At 31.7% G+C, this 25,545-nt stretch overlaps 1 protein-coding gene across 11 annotated transcripts; it reads left to right on the top strand.

Moving 5' to 3' along the window:
- The first annotated feature begins 722 nt into the window (after positions 1-722).
- LOC143064637 (uncharacterized) lies at positions 723-24,690 on the top strand. Of its 11 annotated transcripts, XM_076237606.1 has the most exons (13): positions 723-860; positions 6,866-7,050; positions 8,521-9,834; positions 10,208-10,285; positions 11,771-11,818; positions 12,324-12,347; positions 13,575-13,613; positions 14,175-14,543; positions 14,817-14,897; positions 15,810-15,893; positions 19,006-19,749; positions 23,428-23,508; positions 24,115-24,690. In XM_076237606.1, the coding sequence occupies exons 2-13, from the start codon at positions 6,984-6,986 to the stop codon at positions 24,132-24,134; spliced, it is 2,949 nt and encodes a 982-aa protein (XP_076093721.1). In that variant the 5' UTR covers positions 723-860; positions 6,866-6,983; the 3' UTR covers positions 24,135-24,690. The 11 variants fall into 11 exon arrangements, with proteins under 11 accessions (XP_076093721.1, XP_076093729.1, XP_076093728.1 ...); XM_076237607.1 differs by lacking the exons at positions 723-860; positions 14,175-14,543; positions 14,817-14,897 and adding an exon at positions 2,995-3,120; XM_076237608.1 differs by lacking the exons at positions 723-860; positions 13,575-13,613; positions 14,175-14,543; positions 14,817-14,897 and adding an exon at positions 2,995-3,120.
- The last annotated feature ends 855 nt before the right edge of the window (positions 24,691-25,545 follow it).

The raw sequence follows: 25,545 nt of genomic DNA, 5'->3' as shown, positions 1-25,545 counted from the left end.
ATACAGTGATTTTAAACAATATACATTTAAGCCAGAACATTTAAACAACTGAGAGAAACAATGAAAAACAAAGAAACTCAAACTGGACCATTTGATACCCAAAACCAAATCTAAAAGAATTCAAGACATAACAACTAAACATGTTTTAAAGAAACACGAATTTTCAGAAAGGAAAGTAGCATCGTTTGAAGGTACTTTTATATCTGATTTGCTGTATGAGCTGCTTAAGCCGGTTGATCTTGCGAGTCAAATCATGTGTAAGTAAAAGAAATCGTTGATATGCCTCGCTCTCTTGTGTTGCAGCCATTTGATCTTACCCGGTTAACGAAGAAACAAAGACGCAATTAGTAATACTGATAACATTTATTTGAGAATAAGGCAATTCTATGTTGAGAAGTTGCATGCATTGGTCTTGTGGAACAAAAGCTAACAAAAAAATATTTACTGTGATTTTGTGATTTTCAAAAAGTAAATTAGCCGATTTTGTGAGATAGAAATGAGTCCGAAAATCTTTATCCAAGTTGGTGTGAAGTTTTATAAAACAATATGATTATATAACAGCTAAATGTACACACACATTTCTTTATATAGTTGTCTAAATAATAAATAGTTGATGTAATATGTAGCACTGTTGTCGTTAAAAGACTGTAATGTGTGTTTGTTCAAACACTCGACGTCAATATAATAGCCCTGTCTGTCATCATAATTCTATTTAATATCTAAGGTTTAGGAGCACATAAATAATAACGACAGAAACACGTACTCTATGTCCAGGGGGAGGATAGTAGTGTCCCTTACCTGTTCTCCACTGTGCCATAGGAATCATTTTTCAATTAATGGATATTAAATTTTGATATTTTGTAAGTATTTGCAATTTTGACAATGATAAATTACTTGGATGGTTTCATAACTTCGGATGAATAAGATAATTATGAGAATACCTTAAGTTCTTTTAAATTTCAAGTTTATCCCTCAATGATTTTCCGTTTACAATCAGCCCTTCTGCTGTGATATTTATTATTTTCGCGAAATTTAAAATTTAGCTGTCAACAAATTATACGTCATTTGATCTCAACTAAAACAATTGTTTGTGTATGTTCCTATTTAAGTTTCATGTTGTTGCTTTATTATTTCAAATTGTATATGACACTTTTTCAAACATGATCGATTTGCTTTACACAATTTCTTGAATGTGAACTATAATTTCGGAACGCAACAATATAAAGATAATACGTCAATTTAAATTGAGATACCGCGGGAAAATGAATATAGTGAATTAAACCACCCTTATTAAATAGAAAGCAATTAAACTGTAAATAAGAATTATTAAAGAAAATAAACAAACGGGTAATAGTAATTGAGTCAACAGTTCGAAATATTGGACATTCTTATCACAAACAACTGGGTTAAAATAATGTTTAGATCGAGGATTTTTATAAAATACTCTAATTTTCCGTCAATTCCTATTACCGACGTGAACATACAAATATTGATGAATAGTGAGATAGCTAAGCTATAACACACATTACAGGGGCATAACTTAGACTATGGGCATTACTATAAAATTGTACATCCCTGCGACAGGTAAAACAAACTTTACAATGTTCTTTCGTAGTTTACCTATAAAGAGTTTGAAAGAGCAACCATTGTCAATTGAAATCTTTCTTTACCTTTGTGTACTACTTTTATCCCATGTTTAGTTTGAATAGTTATCGATAACTGTTACTAAACAGAGAGAAAAGTACAAATGTTAGCGCTTAATCGTCTATTGCAATTAAGTGTACGTCCTATCACAAAAATGTCCATTATAAGATAAAAGCAGGCTCTGATTCCCCTAACATATTTATTGGCAATAATCAAACTGTACAGTGTTGTTAGCAATGACCATGTATAGCCATGAAAGTGTCATTGACCACACCATTCTTTATGTTAATCATATCATAAAATTCTGTGACTCGTGACATATTTATATGTCTTCGTGAGAGAACCTAATACACAACTCGCCTGTGAAATAATAATGTACATGTATTCAGGAAACTTGAAATCTCATAAGGTATATAGATATGTCGATATTTTACTAAATATATGATTCTAAATTAAATGATATAAAAGATCAACAGCAACAGGCCACCTAATGTGTATATATACAACCTTCTAATCAAACGGACATCTTACTTAAGTAAGGGTTTTAATGTCGCAGGAGATGTTCTTTTACACCACTGTTCAAGGTCAAGGGAGGGTTAGGCGCCCGCTAACATGTTTACCCCCGCCACATTTAGTATGTGCTTGTTTCAAGTCAGGAGTCCGTAATTCAGAGGTCCTCGTTTGTTGGGTTATATTATATTCGTATTTCGTTCATTATATTTTACATACATCAGGTCGTTATATTTCTCTTTGAATTATTTTACATTTGTCATTTCGGGGCATTTTATCTGAGCTGATTACGCGGTAAGGGTTTTGCTCATTGATGAAGGCCGTGCAATAACCTATAGTTGTGGGCTTCTATATCATTTGGTCTCTGATGGAGAGTATTCTCATTTGTAATTAAACCACATCTTCCAGTTTTTATATGAAAATATGTGTATAATCCTATCAACCCTCATTTTTCTAAAGATTATTATGATGGAAATTTTTATGACACTAAGGTGTTTTTGTATCTTTCAAAACGATGTTTTCATGCCTACCACATTCTAGATAAGGAGAATACACATCATAAAAGCTGGTACAATAATCTATTATACACCTTGTGTTCAGCTTTTGATTTCATTTTGGAATCTACTCATATAAACGCAATTAAGATTTACTTTTAAAATCTGAAAAGCTTTGAGAGAGCAATAAGGTTATTGTTTTGAAAGTAAAAAATCAAGATATCATATACACAAATGGCATTTACTATCCAGAACAGCAATTTAAATGTCCTTAAATGAACTTGATAAATAGTGTCAGATAAGACATTACAACATAAAAAGGAGAAGTAAATTACATTTGATACATGATATTGACATGTGCATTCTTCGCCCAATCAATATGTCGTGTTTATAGCACTTTGTCAATAATGCCTCCTAGCTCTTATTGAAACAGAAGTGTCCCTGGTGTCCTCAAAGAAGTTCGTGCGAAACAGTAAGATTTTAATTTTATATTTATTTATTGATATTTGTATAATTTTTAATTTTTTATTGATAATTCCGATTTTTTTTTTGTGTGTTTATTTATTGATTTTTTTTATTCACTGAAAATTTAACATTTTTTTTTCATTGAATTACCTTTTATTTCTTTTTAATAAAAATTGAATAATTTTGAAATGGTATTTTTACAATTGCTTTTTTCGGAAGCTGGATCCATAAAGATAAATATGACCATCGTCGGTTTTAAACAGTTAGAATGTTAAATGAAAAAATAAAATCACGTGTTTTACATAACGAGTTTTAAAATATATAGTCATATAACTATATCAGTTAATTCAGCATATTTAAAGCACTTCATTTAAATAAAAAATCAGTTTTGTTTGTGTCGAGATGTATAAGTGCTTGTAATATACGAATATAAAATGTAACATTTGGCAACCCTGTCTAATTACTTTAAAAGTGACAAAGTAGATGCGATGTGTTCTAGTTTACGTTAAAATTGCCTTATGCTATGTTTAGATATGTAAATATAATTCTAACACTATTGGGTTTAATTTTCAGTGTTATGTCTGTATAATTATAATGAAGCAATTTAATCTTTCAAATTGAAAAGACCCGAAATTGAATTCTATGTAACGACTTTAACATTCATTTTCGAGTTCAAAAGTAACAGGTTTTAAGAAAGCTAAACTTAGCCAATATGGACACATTTGTTTATCTCGTAATAAGTACTGGCGATTTATTCGGTCATGTCGCAAATTCACTGGACTCTCCATCTTGAAATCACGTGATATTTGTTGAAGTATCAATGATTTAAAATTACTAAAGCTTTTTATTGATATTCAAAATCTTTATTTCGCGCGAAAAGTATAAATATATATAAAAAGAAATATAATTCACCAAACATAACATATTTGCACTCAAAACAACTTATTGATTTACTAAACTTCAACTTTTATTTGATCACTCAGACACAATACATACGTGTAACAAGAGGAATACAATATTTACATATATACAAACAATACAAAACAATGGTGGGTATAACAAAGGAAAACATATAAAAAATACATTTTTAAACAATAATTTTACAAAATGTTCTTAAGTTTACTAATAAAAAGTGTTAGATTTTTTAACACATTTACATTACTTAGTGACAATAAGCCTATCATTTTTTGATAACATGGATATCTAGTGAAGTAAATAGGAATAAAGAAGGCTTAGTTTGATGTGACGTTTTGGTGTTACATATTTAGACTAGTGACGTCTGAGTAAATTAACCAAATGAGAATTACAATTACACCCATGTGCTCCTGAAGGGTCAGTGGTCTACTTTTAGCACAACACGTGTTTATCATGGCACACAAAATCCAGTGACAAATAAATGTGGTGATGCCCTATCGAGGAAAGGAAAACCAAATAATGACCTCACGAATGGAATATATTCGCGTTCATCTGTGACACATATATTCCATTATGGTCAGCCAAATCATACTACATGTAAAGTTCTTAAATTTTTAAGATGGGTCTTCAGCTTTTCCATTCAGAACCTTGTTTAGACAACTTCCATGAAAGCGAAAATCATGTTAGTATATATGTTTATCAATTTCGTACAGGATTGCTTTTTTTATTATTGCTAAATAATGAAAAATAGGGGTCACGGGCATTATTTTCTTGAAAAATCCGAAATTTTCCTATCAAATTCCTTATTAATGAGATTTTCTAAATCTTTTAGATAAACTTAAACGCCACTTAGTTTTTTGAAAGTTTCAAATTTCAATGTTTAGATGTTTCAGTTGTATGGTAAAATATTTTTAAACAAAAAAATATTTTTGCAATATAACATAACCAAAAGGTATGCTCAGAAAAAGATACACCTCTGAAGATACCGGATCTACCTTTATAAAAGAATCATAGTATTATTAGAAGACATTTTGGGAGTCATTACTATTTGTTCTCTTCTGAAACAGAAAAAAATCAAATTATATGAATACATACGATGTTTTAACTATTGTTACATATTGATTTTGCCACAAAGATAAATCATATATTTTTCTAGATGACATACATATTGTTGTTACAGTCTGTGAAACGCTGTTAACCAAAAGAAAAGACCTTGTTGTACTTTCTTTTGTATTGGTTTCCTGTTTTTTTTTATAGTCTTTAAACTTTACTATAAAACATTTATTTAACAAGCTTTGTAAATATACAAATAGATGATTTATACTTATTTTATATGAATTGACATGAATGACAGTTGTTTATTTATGTCTTGTTGTTTTTACGTGAATGAAACAATCTGTCTTCTGTAAATATACATAGTCATATGATTGTTAGAAATTACTTATCGGAATATAACTGCACCAACCGACTCCACGTAAGGGAAACTACCAGCATTTCAGTTGAAAGAAAATAAATAGAAATAAAAACTTACATGAAATAATTTTCAACGAAAGTTTTTCAGTTCAATCGGTAAGGTTATTTTTCGTTATCATTTTAGAAGTTTAAGATAATTAATATTTCAAATTACATGAGATCAACCGATGAACATGTTTTACATATTTGTTTTTCGTTCATTTTTTTAAATAAATAAGGCCGTTAGTTTTCTCGTTTGAATTGTTTTACATTGTCTTATCGGGGCCTTTTATAGCTGACTATGCGGTATGGGCTTTGCTCATTGTTGAAGGCCGTACGGTGACCTATAGTTGTTAATGTCTGTGTCATTTTGGTCTTTTGTGGATAGTTGTCTCATTGGCAATCATACCACATCATCTTTTTTATATATTTTTTTAAAGTGATTCTGTAAATTAACAATATCAATAACTGATACAGTGGCATGTAAATGGCAAATTGGATATCAACTCCAACTTCTGATTATACTATGAAGGTATATCGAATCTAAACTTTCACAAATGAGTTGGTATAGAGAAAAAACCAAAAAAAGCAAAAAAACAAAAAAAAGCAGTGGAAATGGGGATATAAACAAAAACTTGAGAGAATTTGCGAAACCCTAAGATTTTCAGAGTTTAACTTTCTAAAGCAAAATATATGAATGATATTAACGTGTAATCTCAGTTTTAAACTGAAATTACAGGTGATTGAATCATATTTAACGTTTAAAGAATTCTTGTCTGGCGTGAAAGATTTTCTCAGTATCAATTTCTTTTAAAGCAATATATTTTTCCAACCAGAAATACCAAGTTAGAAAAAATTTCATTGATTTATGATATGTAATTGGTATTTTTAGCTCTATTTCGACAAGATACACATAAAACCTAAATCAAATATTTTATTTGAAATTCAAATAGCTCGCAAATTTTCTCCTGAACATGATGACCGAAGTACATCGTAAATGTAATTCGTTTGTACATGTTGTCTACAAATTTCAACCATCATAGATCATTAAATAATCTAAAATAAAAAAATGTCCTTTGAGTATATGGTTGACTTGGAATATATTAAATTATTAAAAATTCAATTCGGTATTAATAAACCTACATGTCCCCCATTATACCTTCATTTGCGGTAAAATCGACAGCAGACGGTGATGACGTGTATTTCAAAGTCTCGTGATACATGATGCATTACTTGAACAAAGGAAAAACTAAATTTAAGTTAGATAAAAACTTGATGAATTACTAATTTTACACTTTACAAAACCTACCGATTCGTTAAATGGCAGAACATTACAGGGGATTCGTGCGTTGTTAAATCTTTGATTGAATACCTTTTCCTTTCAGCACTTAACATATAACAAGTTCCGCTGTCCACTTTAAAACCAAGAAAGTGTTCAGGATTTTTAATTCCAAAAGTGGCAACAACAAGAAAGACAATCAGAAGACAAGAAACTGACAACATATGGTACAACAACTGAAGAAGAAAATGAAATTCATAATTTTACTCTGTTTTATCGTTTCTATAGCAGGTAAATATTAACAATAGTCAATCAAGTATTACAGTTGTTTAGTATTAGTACAGTTGATAATATTTTTAGCTCTTTTCAAAGATATTGTTATGCATAAATATCTCTATCTGTATATACTCTAGTCGCCATTTTCTAAAAATTGTATGGGAGTGTTAATTAATAATAATAAATAATGATAAATAATGATAAAGTGTTAGTATACTTAGTATACTTGGTCGAAATGTAATTATTATCTTAAATATTGAAAAAAATATACTAAAAAGAGTTATATATAAAAAGTTAACCCATTGCTTCAAGTAACGTACTCTTCAAATTTTCCGTTTTTAATAAAGATTATAAATATAGGAAAAACACTCTTACGTTTCTAAATGAAATAATTTGAAAAAAAAAGATTTTTAGAAAAGTAATGGATAGAGGGCGCTGAATCATTCGAGTTAGTATTGTTACGGAAATATACTATACACATATATTAACATCCTATTATTTTTTTAAGTATCCTCATATTTTATAACACTTTACCAAAATATGATAAATCAGCCAAAATTTAATTCTAATTAATCAAGTGAAATATGTTTAACTAACCCTTTCGGGACCACTATAAATTCAGACTTTGAACAAAGACTAGAGTTTAATACATTTTTCATAAATGTGTAAAATTTATCTATAGAATTTAAACGTTTTATGTTTTACATCTACATGGAAGGCTTGGACCCAAAAGTAAATAGGAATAAAAGGGAAGTTAAAAAATTCCAACAAAGTAACAGTCAGAAAAAAATAAGACCTATACTGCACTGGGATGTAGTAGTGTGAACCGTCAGGCAAAATAAGTCATCACGATATAAGCAAAAAATTAGATCTGTTAATAAGTCATAAGAGCTACAAATAAGTCAATCATAAGAGCTACAAATAAGGCAGTCATAAGATCTACAAATAAGTAAATCACAAGAGCTACAAATAGGTCAATCATTACAGTAACATATAAGGCAATTATAAGATCTACAAATGAGTAAATCACAAGAGCTACAAATAGGTCAATCATAACAGTAACAAATAAGGCAATTATAAGATCTACAAATGAGTAAATCACAAGAACTACAAATAAGTCAATCATAAGAGCTACAAATATAAGTCAATCAAAAGAGCCACAAATAAGTCGACCATAAACGCACAGGCCAAAATGTCTGCATAACTGAAAAATATATTGATAAATTAGGAACAAAAATAAAATACAAAGAGTATTCATAGAGATACAAATAATTATCCGGGTTAAAAGGAAATACCAAAAATAATCAAAAGAAATACAAAGAATAATAAAAGGGAAAAGAAAGAATAATCAAAAGAAATACTAAAAATAATCAAAGAGAATAGAAAGAATAATTAAAGCAAATACAGGGAATAAAAAGAATAATAAAAAGTATGTTAAAGGGAAAAAATATGATTGAAATAATATTATTATATTCTTTTTTACAGCCCAACAACAAAATCAAAGACAAACGACGGGTTTTGGCGGAGGAAGACCAGGCGGCGGTACAACTACCTTTGGTGGTGCAGGTGCTGGTGGTGCAGGTGCTGGTGGTGGAACACAAAGAGGTTTTCCAGGAGCTGGTGCTGGATCATTCGGGGGTTTTGGACCACCAGGTGCACAATTTGGTGGCGGTCCAGGTGGACGTTTTGGATTTCCAGGTGGTCGGCCGGGTGGTCCTCCGGGTTCCCCATTTGGATTTGGTGGACCTCCAGGTTTTGGAGGCCCTCCACCCGGATTTGGTGGTAGACCAGGTGGACAGTTCGGAGGCTTTGGAGGTCCAGGTGGCAGACCAGGTGGCAGACCAGGTGGCCAGTTTAATCCGTTTGGGGGTGGTGCAGCGGGTGGGCAAGGACAATTTAATGGAGCTGGTACATTAGGAGCGTTTGGTGCAGATGGAGGAGCTGGAAACTCATTAGTTGGCACAGCATTTGGAACTGGAACACCAGGAACAACAGGAACAACCACTCAAACAGGCACTCAACCAAGCACTCAAACAGGCACTACAGGTGGAGCCAATGCATTGAACGGGTTTGGACAACAAGGTGGTGGTGCTGGACAAGGTGGTTTTCCCGGAGGCTCACCTTTTGGTGGACAACAATTTGGACTTCCACCGTTTGGTGGAATGAATGGACCCCCACCGCCATTTGGACAATTTGGTGGTCCTGGTATGAATCCATTTGGTGGTGGCGGCGCTGGTATGAATCCATTTGGTGGTGGCGGCGCTGGTATGAATCCATTTGGTGGTGCTGGCGCTGGTATGAATCCATTTGGTGGTGCCGGCGCTGGTATGAATCCATTTGGTGGAGGGGCACCAACAGGACAGTTTGGAGGCGGAGCAGGTGCAGGTCTTGGACAATTTGGAGGTGCAACACCTACAGGACAGTTTGGAGGTGGGGCAGGTCTTGGACAGTTTGGAGGTGCAACACCTACAGGACAGTTTGGAGGTGGGGCAGGTCTTGGACAATTTGGAGGTGCAACACCTACAGGCCAGTTTGGAGGTGGGGCAGGTCTTGGACAATTTGGAGGCGCGACACCAACAGGACAGTTTGGAGATGGATCAACAACAGGAAATGCTGGAGGAGCTGGGGCAGGGCTTGGATTTGGAAATGGCCTTAATGTGGGAACATTACCATCAACAGGTCTGTTTACAGAATTAGGTCAAGGTTCCACGTTAATTGACCCAGTAACGGGTAACAGAGTACGACCCCTGACAAATGATGTAGCCAATAATGCTATTGCAACACGAAGAGGGCAAACAGGTTTGTCGTCAGTAATTACATCTAAGATGATAGTTGTAAAATGGCTAAGACTTGAAGAAAGGAATAAAGAGATATACTTACTTTTTTATTTATATATTTAAGTTACATATTTAAGCTGGAAAAAATATATTGTATTATCTCATACATTCAAATATTTTGTAAAGCTTTTGTTAACTCAACTCTAACACGTTTAGCTTTATAATGCAATTAATACTGCAAACTATATTCAAAATTGCTATCGTTTTTTTTTATATCGTAGCTACTAATACGCATTGAATTTATTAATTCCACCTTTAGTTGCATGTGTGTATCATCATAGCTTATGAATTTGCTTTATGTAACGTAGCTTTATGTAATCAGACTATATTTATAGCACTCAGGCGAGGCGGTAGAGATCCCAGGCAGGGTGTTACAGTGCAAAGAACAAGAGTATTCCCAAGACAATTTACAAGTAGGCTATTGGTTGTGGTAAAGGCCTAGTTACATTACAGCTGCTTAGAGCACGTCACCCCCTTTTTGTGGTGCTTAATTTTTATTTTAGTAATTGATATATAAAATTATGTTTGCTTATTTCATATCTTCTTTCTCTTATTAGTATTTATAAGTCTTATAATAACAATTGTTTATGCATACTGCCTTTAGTCGGCTTTGGTCCGGCACATTTTAAGCACCATTCATCCATAAATCATAGAATTTAAAACATGTAGAAAGTATCAACTCAAATAGTGTTTATATTTTTCATTTTATTTTTGATTTATATCTATACCTAGCAATTTTAAATGTTTAAACTTTATAGTAGCTTAAAATTTGACAGTTTTTTTTTTTTATATTCTACAGCATTTTTATATTTATAGTCTACTGTCATTGTCAGAACTTATTGATAAGGGAAAGAACAAATAAAATAAGTAAGATAAAATCGCAAAATTAAAGAATTTTAGATTTAAAAAAAAACTTAAACGCCAAAGAAAATAGGTGGTTAATGCTCAAAGTGCTTGTTGGTAACAAAATACATTTGAATATAGATATTTAAAATGTGAAATTTTGCTTCTTTATAGTTTTTGTAAGAATCACATGTTAAATGTTATGCACTCTTGATGGTATTTCTGTCTTTAACTGAAAGTTACCTCATTTTGTTTGCTATATTTTTGAATTAAAGTAATGATTTAACCTTTTTAAATTTTGATACGGATCATTATTTTTGTGCTTATTCGGTATTTTGAAATAAGAATTTTGTTTACAAGCATGAAGAGGAATGTCTGTTTATTAGCAATTGCATTAAAACAATAGTACATCGGTGAAATTAATTCCTTCACGACATCGAATAAAAATGACTTTTGCCGTTTCTTGATAGCAAAAATGTAGCTTTGACTTTATTAGACAACGACCATTCAATTTTGGGGTAGGGGTAGTTTCTTATCGGGACAAACACTATTTTTGATAGTGGCATACAGGAACGAAAATATTATTTTTCAAAACGCTGTCGTATTTCCCAACCTAAATTCCTTTTTTTGCTCCCTATTTTTTTTTTTTTAATCATTTAGAATCAAACAATTCATATGCAACACAATCCAAAAGATGAATGTTCGTTGCCTAAGTAATAAGACCTAAGTTTGAAAAAAATATTTTTCTACGAAATATGTTCAAGTAAATTTAGATTAATATGGTTAAGAAATTATTAAGGATTTGCTCAAAGATAAACTTTAAACTGACATCTTAAACGTAGAAGTTATGTGGATAATTAAAATAAAAAAAATATATTGTAATGCATGAGTAGCTTCTTCATTTAGTGGCTTATTACTTATCAAGCATACTAGTCATCATTTTTTCCCGCATGCGTACCTTCCTACATTTTACAGTTCTCCATTTACTCGCCTAACTGTTTTGCTAAATATATTCATTGCTTTGCTTGTTGCTTATAGCCACATTTATTTTCTAGATAGAAGACGAGTTTTAGCCACACGGCGGCGGAATGCTTTAAGAACACGTAAGAATATAAACTGCTGCTTCAATTGTAACATCAGCTGTTAACTATCTTATATAATGACACTTAATAAAACGATCTCTACTTTCTGCAAATGAACTGATATTTTAGTACCGTAATAGGTCTTCCTAAGCCTGCCCATTAGCTTCAATATCATCAGTGCTTTATGTATTATAAGCAGTATATCATTAGCATTCTTTGCTTGCAAGAGAAAAAAATACAATTCCAAAATACAGTCAAACCAGAATATAAAGGTCACCATTGGGTTCAATAACTGACATTTGGCATTTGAATTGTGATCCGAAATGCATATGTACATGTATTACGGACAACATTGGGACAACGGACAAGTTAATTTATATGACCTTTATATCTGGTTAAACTGTATACGAATTCGATCAATCTAAAAAATCTACTGCAATCATAATACACCATGCATTTGTTTTTATTGTATAGTCATGATGTTACACTATACAACTGTCATATATGTATATATTTTATCTTTCAGGAACAGGCGCTGGCACCGGAACAGGTCAGTAATTTTATCATTTAATTTCACTGCATGCACTTACTAACATCTCAAATATCCCAGAATAATATTTTAATATGAGTCCAAAAACTAAAGCTTTATGTAAAACATATTTTTTTCTGTCTACATATCATCGTTAAAAGAAACTTTTTAAAGGCTACAGTTGCTAGGTTTCTGGAATCATAACACACCCTGCAAACCTTTGTATTAATGCCTACCTTCATATAGGTTCATCACTGGTCATCTGAATTAGGAGAATTTAAAATTGAGGGAAACAATTCTATATGGAACAAATTTGATAAAAGATTTTGTTTCCCCAAAAAACGATATACTTATAAAATAACATAGTCCAAACAACTATGATATAAAACGAAAATTGTTTTAAAAAGTTAACTGATTGTTCTGTTTACATTTTTTTTAATAATGGCGTACATTTATTCTGGCGTCGATGTTAAATTTCATATTCAACATAATGTCAATAATGACAATGATTCCTATTGCCCATGAATGCTAATATATAAATGACATTCCATTTCAAGCAATATCCAGCAAGTGCGGATATTAATAATAGTAACCAGCATTGGAATTAGTATTCTTTTACGGTCAAATAAAAAAACCCAAAACAAATCAGATCAGATATGATAAACAATAGTGTGATACATAACGCATTGTTTTGATGCCAATGCGAACCAAATAAAATGAACCCATGGTTGGTGATTATCAGATACCAGTCATGGATCCATTGTTCAGGGTTCAAATGTAAGTTAGTCATACAATGAAGCCACTGTTCATGATACCAAATATAAGAAATGCCTTATGGATGTTGGATGTGTTCGTTATCCAAACATCATTATTTATCACAAATCCCTGTCCATAAGGCGAAATGTTTTTTTTTCCTTCAAAAATTCAAAAATAAAACAATGTCGAACAAAGCCTTTTTGAGTTTGTTATTTGGTGAACTTGGTGTTGATGACAGTTTTTTGATTGATTTGATTAATTCATTCACAAATGATTTACACAAGTGGGGTAAATTGGAATACCAAAAATACCGAACTCCTATGAAATTCTTAACGGAAAATCCCTAAGCAAACAGATTTAGAGTTTGCCATGGTTTTGTCGCTAACTCTGCTTTGATTCCAATATTTCTGTTGAATAATTGTGTCGTGTAGTTGCTGTCTGATTGGCACATATACAGCATTTCCTTTTATTCATAATTATATATAATTACAGGATTTCTATTCCCAACAAACTCACTTTCAATGAGTACAGGTTAGACTTATTATGTAGTTGACTAGAACTTGCTTTCTATAACATAAAATTAGAACTGCAACTTAATCAATATAGCAAGTTGGCAAAGAAATTATCGAATATAGCATTTCAGCGAAGAAATTAAATCATTATAGCAAGTTAGAGAAGCCATTAAAAACATATAGCAAGTTAGCGAAGAAACTAAATCAATATAGAAAGTTCGCGAAGAAATTTAATCAATATAGCAAATTAGCGAAGAGACTTAATGTAGCAAATTCGCGAAAAAAAATCAATATATTTGATATTTCTAGATCATTTCTCTTTGACTCAGAGATCTGTTAAATGAAGTATAGTATCAACGTTTTAAATGAAGATTGCATACATACATTATTCTGCATTACCTTGCTTTTCCTTTATCTATATATCTATATATCTATATGATGGAACTTGGATTATTATATTTCCAGCTTCCTTTGCTTGTATAGTCGATATGCATTATTGTCTGTTTATTTACTCTAAGGCTCTTCTTTGCTTTTCTTTACTTTCTCTTTTGAATTCATAATGCATATGCTTCTATTGAAGTTGACCTTGCAAATTTTGCTAACTTTGGCCAGCCTGAGATCTTTCCAGCGGGAATTGCGATGCAAGGAGATAATACTGCACCTACAGGACTTCAAAACATAATGGGGCTTTCAGAGTTGCGTATGCCAGAAAATAGTGGACTTTCTCCCAATTCAGACACGCCATCTTTTTTTCCTGCAAATAGCGTAAGAGCACAAGGCGATTCTTTTGATCCTTTGAATTTCGCAATAGGAAGACACCAAGAAAATGTTTTGGGTCAAGATGTTCGAATAGTTCAAAGAGAACCTGCTGATATGTTATCGAATACAAATTCCGATGGATTTGGACTAAATAATGCATTGGGAACGTTTACACAGATGATGACACCAGGTTAGGATTTAGTTGTTCTTCAAATGTAGTTTTTGAAATTTTACATTTGATCGTTTTGAGATGACTATTCCTTTAAAAAAAGAACAGATAAGAATCATTATTTTTTTTTTACACTATTCCATTAACAAAATTCGATTAAGAACAAATAAGAATCATAATGCAAATTCTTTTCTTAAGTTGATTGTTCAATATTTCGCTAAATGGACAGTTTTCATTTTTTATTTTGATATTGATAAGAAAGAAATGAACCGACAGCATTTTTTTTTATGGCAGAGAGAAATGATTTAAATATGTCGAGTAGGACCTTTACTGAATGGAGTCGAATAACCAACAATCCACAAGAAGATGCAGAGTGTATGTCTTCATTGAATTCGTAGAATAGATTGTAGAGTATTTTAGGACGGGCATGTAGCGCACACAAAAGTTATGACATACTGATAGTGAAATTCAACCTAGAGTATTTTTTTTTTTATTTTTCATTTTTTGATAAATAGAATGAGTTCATTTTTTTTTAATAACTTCTTTTATTTTGTTCAAAGTCCAAGTTTTTAAGAAAATAACGATAAAAAGTATATGATTTTGATATTCTTAAGTGGATAATTTGTTTTGAAACAAAACGGACTGTGACGCCTACAAACAGAGCAAAGGACAGAATGACATAAGGAAAAAATGATGAATACAGTTCAGCATGATCATTCATAGTTATAAGACTTGTAGATACATATACATTATGGATATAATACGTATTAGACTTTTTGAATTAGCTACTGCTTTGAAACATCAATTATTTATAAGCTTTTCTTTTAAAAATCATTGTATTTAACATAACAGGGAATTTTGTTTCAATTTATAGCGCTTTGCTTATACTACTTATCAGATTGATAATACAATATATATTGTGCTTAAACGCAAGTTTGATACGTTGAGCCTTAAACTAGCAACATGTGCAGTGCTTTTGGGTGCAAACCGGGAAATGGTTGCTTTTTGCTGTTTGACATGTCTGCATCAGTTTCTATTCCTACTTGTATTAAATACAGTGTGCCTCTATCTGGTAATTCAAAAACTTTTATTGAATTTATGAGAAAATAATTTCAGAAACTTTATTTAGATTGAAAATATTGAAAATATTAACTGCTTTAAGATAAAGTTTTGAATCTTAATCATGATTTTAGTCGACTTGTTAAAGAAGTTTAAAAGTTCTTTCAAATTTTGTTCGAAGACCAGGGCACATTTATTTATATATTTTAAATGACATATTCATATTAGGGAGTAGCACCGGTTCCTCGTCGTCAACTGGAACTCAATTACCATCACAAACTCTCGGAACATCGAACACAGCTGGAATTAATGGTAATTTAGCTTTTATATCAAATTTATAATATGATGTATATAGAGTGATAAATTCTGTTCAATGAAAAATCATTATACAAAACTTTATAGCATAATTTCTAATTTTTTTTGTAAGGAAATCATTTTTTTAAAGATATTCTAGGCAATCTTATATTATGTCTTGAACTTTTAATTTATATCTATTTCAAAAATTATAGCCCATACGCGTTAGTATAACCAATATCTGGTAAGAATTAGTGGTCCCAACCTACGAGTCATCCTTACCTGTGAATATGATTAATCAATTCAGTATTTTATTTTCACCTTATGCATTCAAATATATAAAAACAATCACACAAGACACAATTTTTTATGCGGTACTTACTCCCATCTGTGCAGATTTATGTGAGACGATAACTACCTAAACAACATGTATATATACAATGAAATTAAATATAAAGTATAAACATATACATCATAATTAAGATATTATTTACAAGATAAAACTTTTCGTCGTCTTCTCAGACAATTACAATAGCTTTTAGGCAAGTAATTACAAAATTTTCGGTATTAAAAGTACCATCTCCTGATGGTCTCTAAAAGAATTAAAACATCAACAATTTTAAGAGATTTAATACAATTTATCTAAGATCATTATAAATAGGACAGCTAGCTTTGTCGTTTGAATTATTTAACATATTATATTTTGAGGCCTTTTATAATTGATTAGGCGGTATGGTTTTACTTATTGTTGAAGGCCGTACGGTGACCTTTAGTTAACAATATCTGAATCATTTGGTCTCTTGTGGAGAGTTCTCCCATTTCTCTTCCAGTAACATAGTTCCATACGTCCCAGTTTCCAACCTAATAAAAATTACCCACTTCTAAATTTAGCGAAAGCGATTACAACACGTAAAACGTTCAAAATACGTTTCAACATCTACATATATTTTTAGTTGCATACTGTGCTAGTGACCTAATACGATATGTATGGGGTGAGAGAAGTTAACTGACCATGAACCAAATGATGTATATTAACTGTAGTGCTAGTATTGCAAAGTCATATTCAGTGAACCGATCCGGACCATTAATGTTAAAGTTTTTAGCAATTTTATCATTATGACTGCCCCATCCATCAACGCATGTCGCAATTAATTGGACCCCTCCACCACCCCAACATTACTACCTGTTTAAATTTCAGTTAATAATATCTTATATTAAACATTTTATGAACCTTTGACTGATTAATCATGGCTTTCCGAAAACATTGTAACACAAACAAGAAGAGCAAAACAATCATTTGTATTACTTCTTATGCGTCCAGGTCACTTTTTTAAACTGGGGAAATAAGATAGGCAAAACTGTTAGTTTCATACAACACAATATAGCATGCAAGAACATTAATGAAATATTATTCTATTCGCCCTGAAAGTATTTGATTGCATTCTTTTTTATTTGTTAAGTTGACTTTGACGTCATTTGTGTTTGTTTATATGCCGTAATTTTTACAATTTGGTGTCTTTTTATCAACTGAGATTTGTATATGGATAAATAGTTTGAAAAGATGCTGAATTAAAAAAATAGCTTTGTTATTCCAAAGAAAAGAAGTAATTCATCAGTCTTGTCTGATACAGATAGTGTCAAGTCTTCCTCTTGTTATTGATTCTTCATACATTTTGATCTGTTTGGGGTTAGAGCCATGAAGCTCTTGGAATATGTACAAGAATGTTATTGCTTTTTTTTATACAGCATTTAAACTAAAAATGGTGGTTATAACAATTATTCATGAACATCCCCAGTGTTTAAGAAATTCACCGATAAGCGTGGAGATAACGGTATTGCTCTCCACTTTTTTTATCGTTAAAAAAAATGGGAAAAAAATTAATTACATTCTATTTTTATCAGAATCGATACACATATATTGTAATATTTGTTTATACATACCTGTGAATTGCTTATATTAATCATAAATCATTATTAAAACTGGTATTTCCAAACCAGGAAGAGATATCAATTCAATAATAGGAAACCGATAACGGCAAGTGTGAATTATTTCCGGAAACTTTTTATTTCTAAACAGACTAGATATACATATTGATAAATTAGAATTTCATATATAATTATTTATTTTACGGTTGAAAATGAATTATATACACTATAGTCTAGATAAATTGTACTTTATCATTGTTACACAGAGAGAAATGATATTAAAATGCAGGTACTCTTCACTAGGAGGCTGGACTAGTGGAGTCAATTGTTAACAGCAAGCAATATATTGTTGAATAAAAAAAAAAACAAAAAACAAAAAAAAAAGAAATTCAGAGAAAAAAGTAAAATCACAAAAATACTGAACTTAGACGAAAATCAATTTGGAAAGTCCATATTCACATGGCAATTTCAAATAACAAAACGCATCAAAAACGAATGGACAAGAACTGTCATATTCCTGACTATACATAGTAATACTAAATTCAAGACCCATGACGTATGTCGTCAATTCTAAATTCCAAGAATCACGATAAAATATATAGCTGCGTTCTTTAATTATGTTATGGAAAGTACTATATAATGGAATATACAACAACGGTATCTGGCTCTTTATATAAGCAAAGCAAATGTTTCGTCTATGTAAGACTCGTCAGTGGCACTCGAATCAAATAAGATGGATGGCCAGATAAATTACAAAATTGCGAACAATGAACGTGATTCTATTGCGATATTGATATACAACAATAATTTACCGTTAAACAATAAAAGAGGAATATGATGTGTGCAGCAATACTTTCCGGTGACCATAGTTATTAATTTATATGTCATTTGGTCTATTGTGAAAAGTTTTTTCATTTGCAATCATACCACATCTTCTGTTTATGTTTCCGTTTTAGTAGGTTGAGGGAATTAACAAAATCTCTATATTCTAACTTGATTAACATTCAAAGAAATATTATGGTCACAGACATATGCATATCTTATTAGTCTTGTGATGCATTTATAAAATAAAGCGAGCATACCGCTCGAAGAGCTTTCGATTCTACACAACTTTCTTCTGGTATCGAAGTTATTGTTTCATACCTTTGCATGACTTGCTGGAATTACTAAAAAACTAAAAAAGGTTAAATTAACATATTTTCAGCACCAAGTTCAAATGCTCTATGGTCTGGAATGCCAGATATAAGCTCGTTTGGAATGACACAAGGTACGACAGATCAGTCTGGAATGACTTCAGGCATGAATGGTTTGTCTGGTGCGGCCGGTATGTCACCCAATGTTTTCGGAGGAAACAACCCAATGAATGGAATGCAACCTGGAGGAATGGGTGGTATGGGAGGAATGCCGCTTGGTGGAATGGGCGGTATGGGTGGAATGCCACTTGGTGGCATGGGCGGTATGGGTGGAATGTCACCAAGAGGTATGGGTGGTATGGGTGGAATGATGCCCGGAGGTTTTGGAGGGATGCCACCTGGAATGAATGGCTTTGGTATGGGACAACAAAGAATGTCTGGAAATGGAGCTTCAACAACTGGTTCGACAACAGGAACGACTGGAGCAAGTTCAACCTCATCAGGAACCAATGGAGCTAATGCTGGTTCCGGTGGAATGATGCCTGGTTTAGGGGGTCTCGGTGGAATGTTTTCTCCAATGATGCAGGGAATGGGATCAAATCCAGGCGCTGCAGGAATGTCATTTGGTTCACAGGGAGGAGATCCATTCGGTTCACAGGGAGGAAATCCATTCGGTTCACAGGGAGGAAATCCATTCGGTTCACAGGGAACAAACCCATTTGGTTCACAAGGAATGCAATTCGGTACACCACAGGGCGCTGGTTCTACAACGGGAACAAATAGCGCAGCTTCAACAGCACAGACCACCGCAAACGGTATGGGTACAAGCGCATCTGCAGCGATGAATCAATTTCCTAGCGCTTCAGGAAGCAACCAGCCTTCATCTAGCACAAATGCCGGAAGTCTACCGGTGATGTCTAATTTTGGTGGTAGGGCGGGAATGGCTAATATGTTTGGTAATTTATTATAATACTAACACAAACTATGTTCTAACCAGTTTTAAATATATCTTTGGAACAATTTGAAGTACCCATCAAGTGGATTTTCATTTCGACAGGAGTATTTCTTAATCAAGTGAGAGATTTAGAAACATATAAGTTAACTGGTTCGAATGTAGAAAAATGTTCGTTGATATAGATGTATCGGTATTGTAAAGAGAAAAAAAGATACATTTTGATTATTAAATAACAAAAAGTAGACGTTTTCCTTCAACACATTAATGTACGATACATCTGTTATCTCGTATCACAAATCTTAACAAATATTTAGTAGTAAGTAATAGTACTATTAACATTGAGGAACATATGAAAGGTATACCAGCACTAGGTTGGTGTTAGTAAATCATTAGGTAGATATAGAAGAAAGCTATTTCATTCTTGCAGAAGGCGTGCTTGCTTACAAATTGCTAGAAAAATTCTTATATTGCATTTCAACACCTAAATAGAAAAGTGATTTTTTGTTGTACCAACAAATCACAATTCTTGTATATCCTCTATGACAGATTAAATCGAAAAAAATATCCTCTATTTAGAAATGTTTTTGTTCTGAGTTACTATTTTCTTTCATTTGTGACCAACTGCGTTTTATATATTCTGCCTTTCCGTAACATTGCCATCCTTTATTTATATTTTGTGCAACCTTTTAAGTGTCTTTTACTTAAAAACTGTCTGCTGTACTGTGTTTTCTTAACTTTTATATCCGTTGGCTATATATAGCATTTGGTTGTGTGCTGTATTTCTGATCTTTCTATAATACTATCTTCCTATATGGAAACGTACAAACATTGTGATAAGCTTTGACTTTTAATACTTACTTCCAAGGACGGTATTGTCTAATATATCCTATTTCTACCTTGTCCAAGTAAGTATATTTGTTTCTATATAACTGACCCCATCCTTCATATTTTACTATAACCCGAGTATTTTTTTAATATACAAAACTATTACTCGTCGAGTTTTCAGGATTTTTAGTGTGTTTTTAAAACGATAATTTTGAGTCTAGGGTAACTCCATTTCTTTGTTTGTATTATTCTGCTTAGCTCGTCTCAAAACCTTTATTGTATAACTCGTCTCAAAACCTTTATTGTATAGCTCGTCTCAAAACCTTTATTGCATAACTCGTCTCATCATTGCAATATGTTTACTATGAATGATTTTATTGGGTCAGCTTAAATAGATCATGGGAGTGGTTAACAAAATAAAGCAATTGATCTTAGGGATACTTAAATCTGACATGAAAAAAATATTAACTAGTTAACATGTGATAACGATCAATCATAGTTACCATTATCTACGATCTGTCAGTAAGTTAGGTTTTTCATATTTACAAAAAAATAATACTTAAATAAAATAAGGAGATGTGGTATGATTACCAATGAGACAACCATCGCCCATAGACCAAATGACGTAATTGTTAGCAAATATTTGTTTATGCTTATTTTCTTGATCAGTACGAATCCATACGAATCCATTCATTGAAGCAAAAAGTTTCTATGCCGTCTATAACAAAAACAGAGGGTCTTGTTTGAAACCTATTAAGTTTTCTATCAGTCAGTTCTATTTTCTATCAGAATGAACACATTTTCAGTATGGGTATGATATTGGAATCATTGCATTTGCTTATAGTTTAAAGCTTTGATTTTTTCTTTGGGGGGGGGGGGGGGGGGCACAATACTTATAGGATGATGTATTTAAAAAATCAAAGCTGTTATTTACTTTAATTGTTCAAAACTGTTTTTATAGAATATTTTGTTTGCATCTCAATTGGCTTCAATTAGCTAGCAAAAACCCACCAATTGTCTAAATATGTACAGTAACTTAGTTGAAAATTGCCTGGAGAAGCAGTTTTGAGATTACAGTAACTTGCATCCATTGTTAATCTTATTCCTAATTAAAACTGTTACCTTTTCATGCACTTGATATTTTTTAAATGATAGCTAAATATGTTGAATATATGAGGGACACTGTACATTCTTTTTATTATAAAAGTTAACACAATAGTTAAGAATGATTGTTACAAATTGGAACATGTATTTTGTGGTTTGAACAAGTATAATAACGAACTTTAAAAGGGAATACTTAAGTTGTATCATCTGGCAATAAACAGAAAATATTGTTTATAACGATAACAGATGCGTATTTGTGAATGATTTTTTGTGGGAAGGGGTAGGGTTCGAAGCAGTCATCTGACTAGTGATCCAAATAATCACCATATGACAAATAAGATACTGACAGTTTATAATTCCCTGTATCACTTACATTTACGTGTAGATTCGCGGTCAATTTGTCCAGTATATTTTACCACAACCTATGTAACACATCTTAATTTACCATTCACGTGTAGATAGGCGGTCAATTTGACCATGATTTTTACCACCACCTATGTAATTTAATTATATACTAGTATAACAAGACTTAATTTAACATTCACGTGTAGATTGACGGTCAAATTGGCCAGTGATTTTTACCAACACCTATGTAACATTAATTTAACATTCACATGTAGATTAACGGTCAATTTGACCAGCGATTTGACCACCCCTACCTAATCGTATATAACATGTCTTAATTTACCATTCACGTGTAGATCGACGGTGAGTTTTACCACCACGTTTTGGTTTTAAATTCACGTGTAGACTGTTTTTTCCTTATCCTTTGTCATCCTTAAGTTATGTTTATGTATACATGGATTCTTTCTTAAGTGATTACATTCAACGTAGCACTAGTTGTAATTTAATTAACATGTTCGAAGGCTCATAAACTAACTTAAATCGCTTATATTTCTCAATGTTTGTAAATATTTTCCGTATTGCTAGGTTGTAACGTAAAAAAATGGTCTGTAGAAATATTAATGAAGTCAAAAGATATGTACTGAACAATTTGAATTCAATTATGGCAAAAAAGTAAAAACAATTTGCAAAAATTACGTGTGTAACTGAAGGTTTTACGTGTGATTTTGGATACATAAAAAGTGACTGCTAAAATGTCGTTTTACACACTATAACAGTAACGTATGACTTTGTTTCGGTCATTGCAAAAAATGTGACTATCATCATTTTTCGTTATACAAATGTATATTTTGAAATTGAATGAAAAAATGTTAACTAAAAAGACAGAGACTGAACGAGAATTATCACGGATTTTTTTTTTTTGAAGAATTTTTTTAAATAAACTTGACTGCTATAGCAACAGATAAACAAACTATAATACAGAATCTGTAAAGAAACGAAAAATATATTCGAATCAATAAATGAATTTTCATAAGTAACAATTTGGAAGAATAACTTATTTTGTTTGAAATAACTTTGGCATAGACATATCAGACTTTTCTACTTTTGTACTTAAATTTTAATTTGACTACAAATAATTTGTTTTCTTTTTCTCTAATTGATAATGTATAGGAAACAAGTTAATACGAAAAAGATTTCCATTGAATAAACATGCCTTTTAACCAGTTCTAGTTGCTTTTAATATCTTCTTTGGCTTGCTTTCTAGGTGCACCTAGTCTAGAAAATGAACTGATAAGTTTTCTTGGACTAGATCCACAGTTCACAATGCCATCGCTTGGAACATCCGGTAAGAGTTCTTCTCTTTTCCAGTGACGTGTTTAACTGTTTGTTTGGATTCTGTTGATAAGGTCTCGTTGTGCAATAGTTTTTACTACTTTTTCAAGGCAATCTGTTTATTATACGTACGAGACATTTCACAATAGAATTAAAAAATGTGTTTGAATTTGTAGACTGTCGCAATAGAACAAATAAAAAAAAAGAACAACATATATTGTTAAGAAACTTAAGGTCTGTTACTGTCATAGTATATTATTTGCGTACATTTTATCATTGATAATGTCATAATATAAGTTTAAGGATGTACTTAGGTCAGGTTTATTGTTGTGTGTTCGGACTTCTTCGATACTGGCTCGTATCACCCACTTTTCCTTTCACAGAAGACCACCAATACCTCAATAAAACGTCATTGCCAAAATTCAAGTTGAATCTAGATTTTTGTTTACAATTTGAGACCCAAATATTGCCAATGCTTAATATAAGGTAAAAGTCCGAATCAGCCTTTGTCCGCCATTAAAGAAAATATCTCACCTAGATACATCCTTAAAAATTAAAAGTTATGGTTTTGTTAGAGTAGGGAGTTCACCTTTTAATATTTGATAATTTTTAATTATAGGCGGCACCAATCAAGGTTAGATGGAAGTGACGTATTTGGTTGTTGTGGGAAACATTAATAGAGACGGAATCTTAACATCATTGATCTGATATACAATATGAACTTGCATTTCTTAATGCTCATTATATATAAGAAAATAAAAATCAATAAGTGACAATTATACAATGTGGGATATGATATTTATATCTATGCAATAATGTGATTTAAATCCATACGATACATGATAACTTGCATTTAATCCAAATGGTTTGAATACTTGTTTGTCATGCTTGAAAGTGGAAAATTGTCGAACAAAGATGTCTTGGTATGCTTTGAAATGGAAAACTGAAATAAATAGATCTTCTTATTTAAGAAATAGATCTAGAGAACAATAACATGTATGACACCTTTAATATAAGAGATACTTTTAGTATTTAACCAATAACTGTTTATTCGTCAGGTGCTTTTGGAAATATTATTCATGTAAAATGAAACAATTATTAACGATGAGAAATTTTAGAGTAGACTTTACATTTAGCATATTATTATTAGTTGTTGTGTATTGTATACGAAAGAGTAATAAAAATTTTATAGATACATTTGTATTTGACTTTGTTTGTCTCAAGAATCAGTATTATGCAGACGACAAAGATATATCTGTATTCTCAGATATATAAATATTGCAAAATAAACCATGCGAAACCATAAAGATTTTTTAAGGTCGTAAATGTTGTAGGTCTGAAATATGAATCACTTGACTACTATATTAACATTGATATTTTTGTCTTCGAGTAATTTTTTCTGAAGCGCGAAAAAGATGACATTGATGAACCTATATGTTAACATTATCTAAGGCATTGCATGTTCTCAAAGGTGCTGCATCGATAGATGACCACATATTTTTGTTAAAAGCATGTATACAAAATATTCTTATTTTTGTTTTATCAGTTGTATGTAAAAAGATATAAGGTCGTTACAAAAAGATATTGTGTTGAATATGTATTCTGTTTTAAGCTATTTAACTTAATGTTGGTATTCAAGTACATGTATGCGGCTTTTCTGTTTAAGATACGAAAAACTATAATTATCAAATTGGCGTTATACTTTATTTGAATTGTAAGCGTGAATATCATGCTTTATTTGTTCTAGCTGCGCTGCGCAACTTGAGGAATTCCCGACAATCTCGTTTTTTCTTCTAGTCTGATGCTTACAGAAGAATACATTTCATATTTACAACACGTAGACCTAACTAGTATTTATGCAAAGTAAACAATATCATGGAAAGGAAAGGGTGTCGAAATCGTCATCAGGTTTAATTGTACCAAATCGCTACGATACCAATAATGACCAACACAATATATGGTAAACGAGAACTGAATTAACATATTAAAAAGTGCTTTACTGAGAAATATTCGAATAAATATGTTTGTATTTCCAAACAGTGGAAGGGGG

This window comes from Mytilus galloprovincialis, chromosome 2 (assembly GCF_965363235.1).
Source record: "Mytilus galloprovincialis chromosome 2, xbMytGall1.hap1.1, whole genome shotgun sequence".
NCBI classification, from domain to species: domain Eukaryota; kingdom Metazoa; phylum Mollusca; class Bivalvia; order Mytilida; family Mytilidae; genus Mytilus; species Mytilus galloprovincialis.
This window is presented reverse-complemented; position numbering and strand designations above follow the sequence as displayed.

Coding starts and splice junctions, on each gene's coding strand:
- LOC143064637 (XM_076237606.1), top strand. CDS start 6,984: ATGGTACAACAACTGAAGAAGAAAATGAAATTCATAATTTTACTCTGT. Junction 11,819..12,323: donor GCGGAATGCTTTAAGAACAC/GTAAGAATATAA, acceptor TTTATCTTTCAG/GAACAGGCGCTGGCACCGGA. Junction 14,898..15,809: donor TCCACAAGAAGATGCAGAGT/GTATGTCTTCAT, acceptor TATTCATATTAG/GGAGTAGCACCGGTTCCTCG.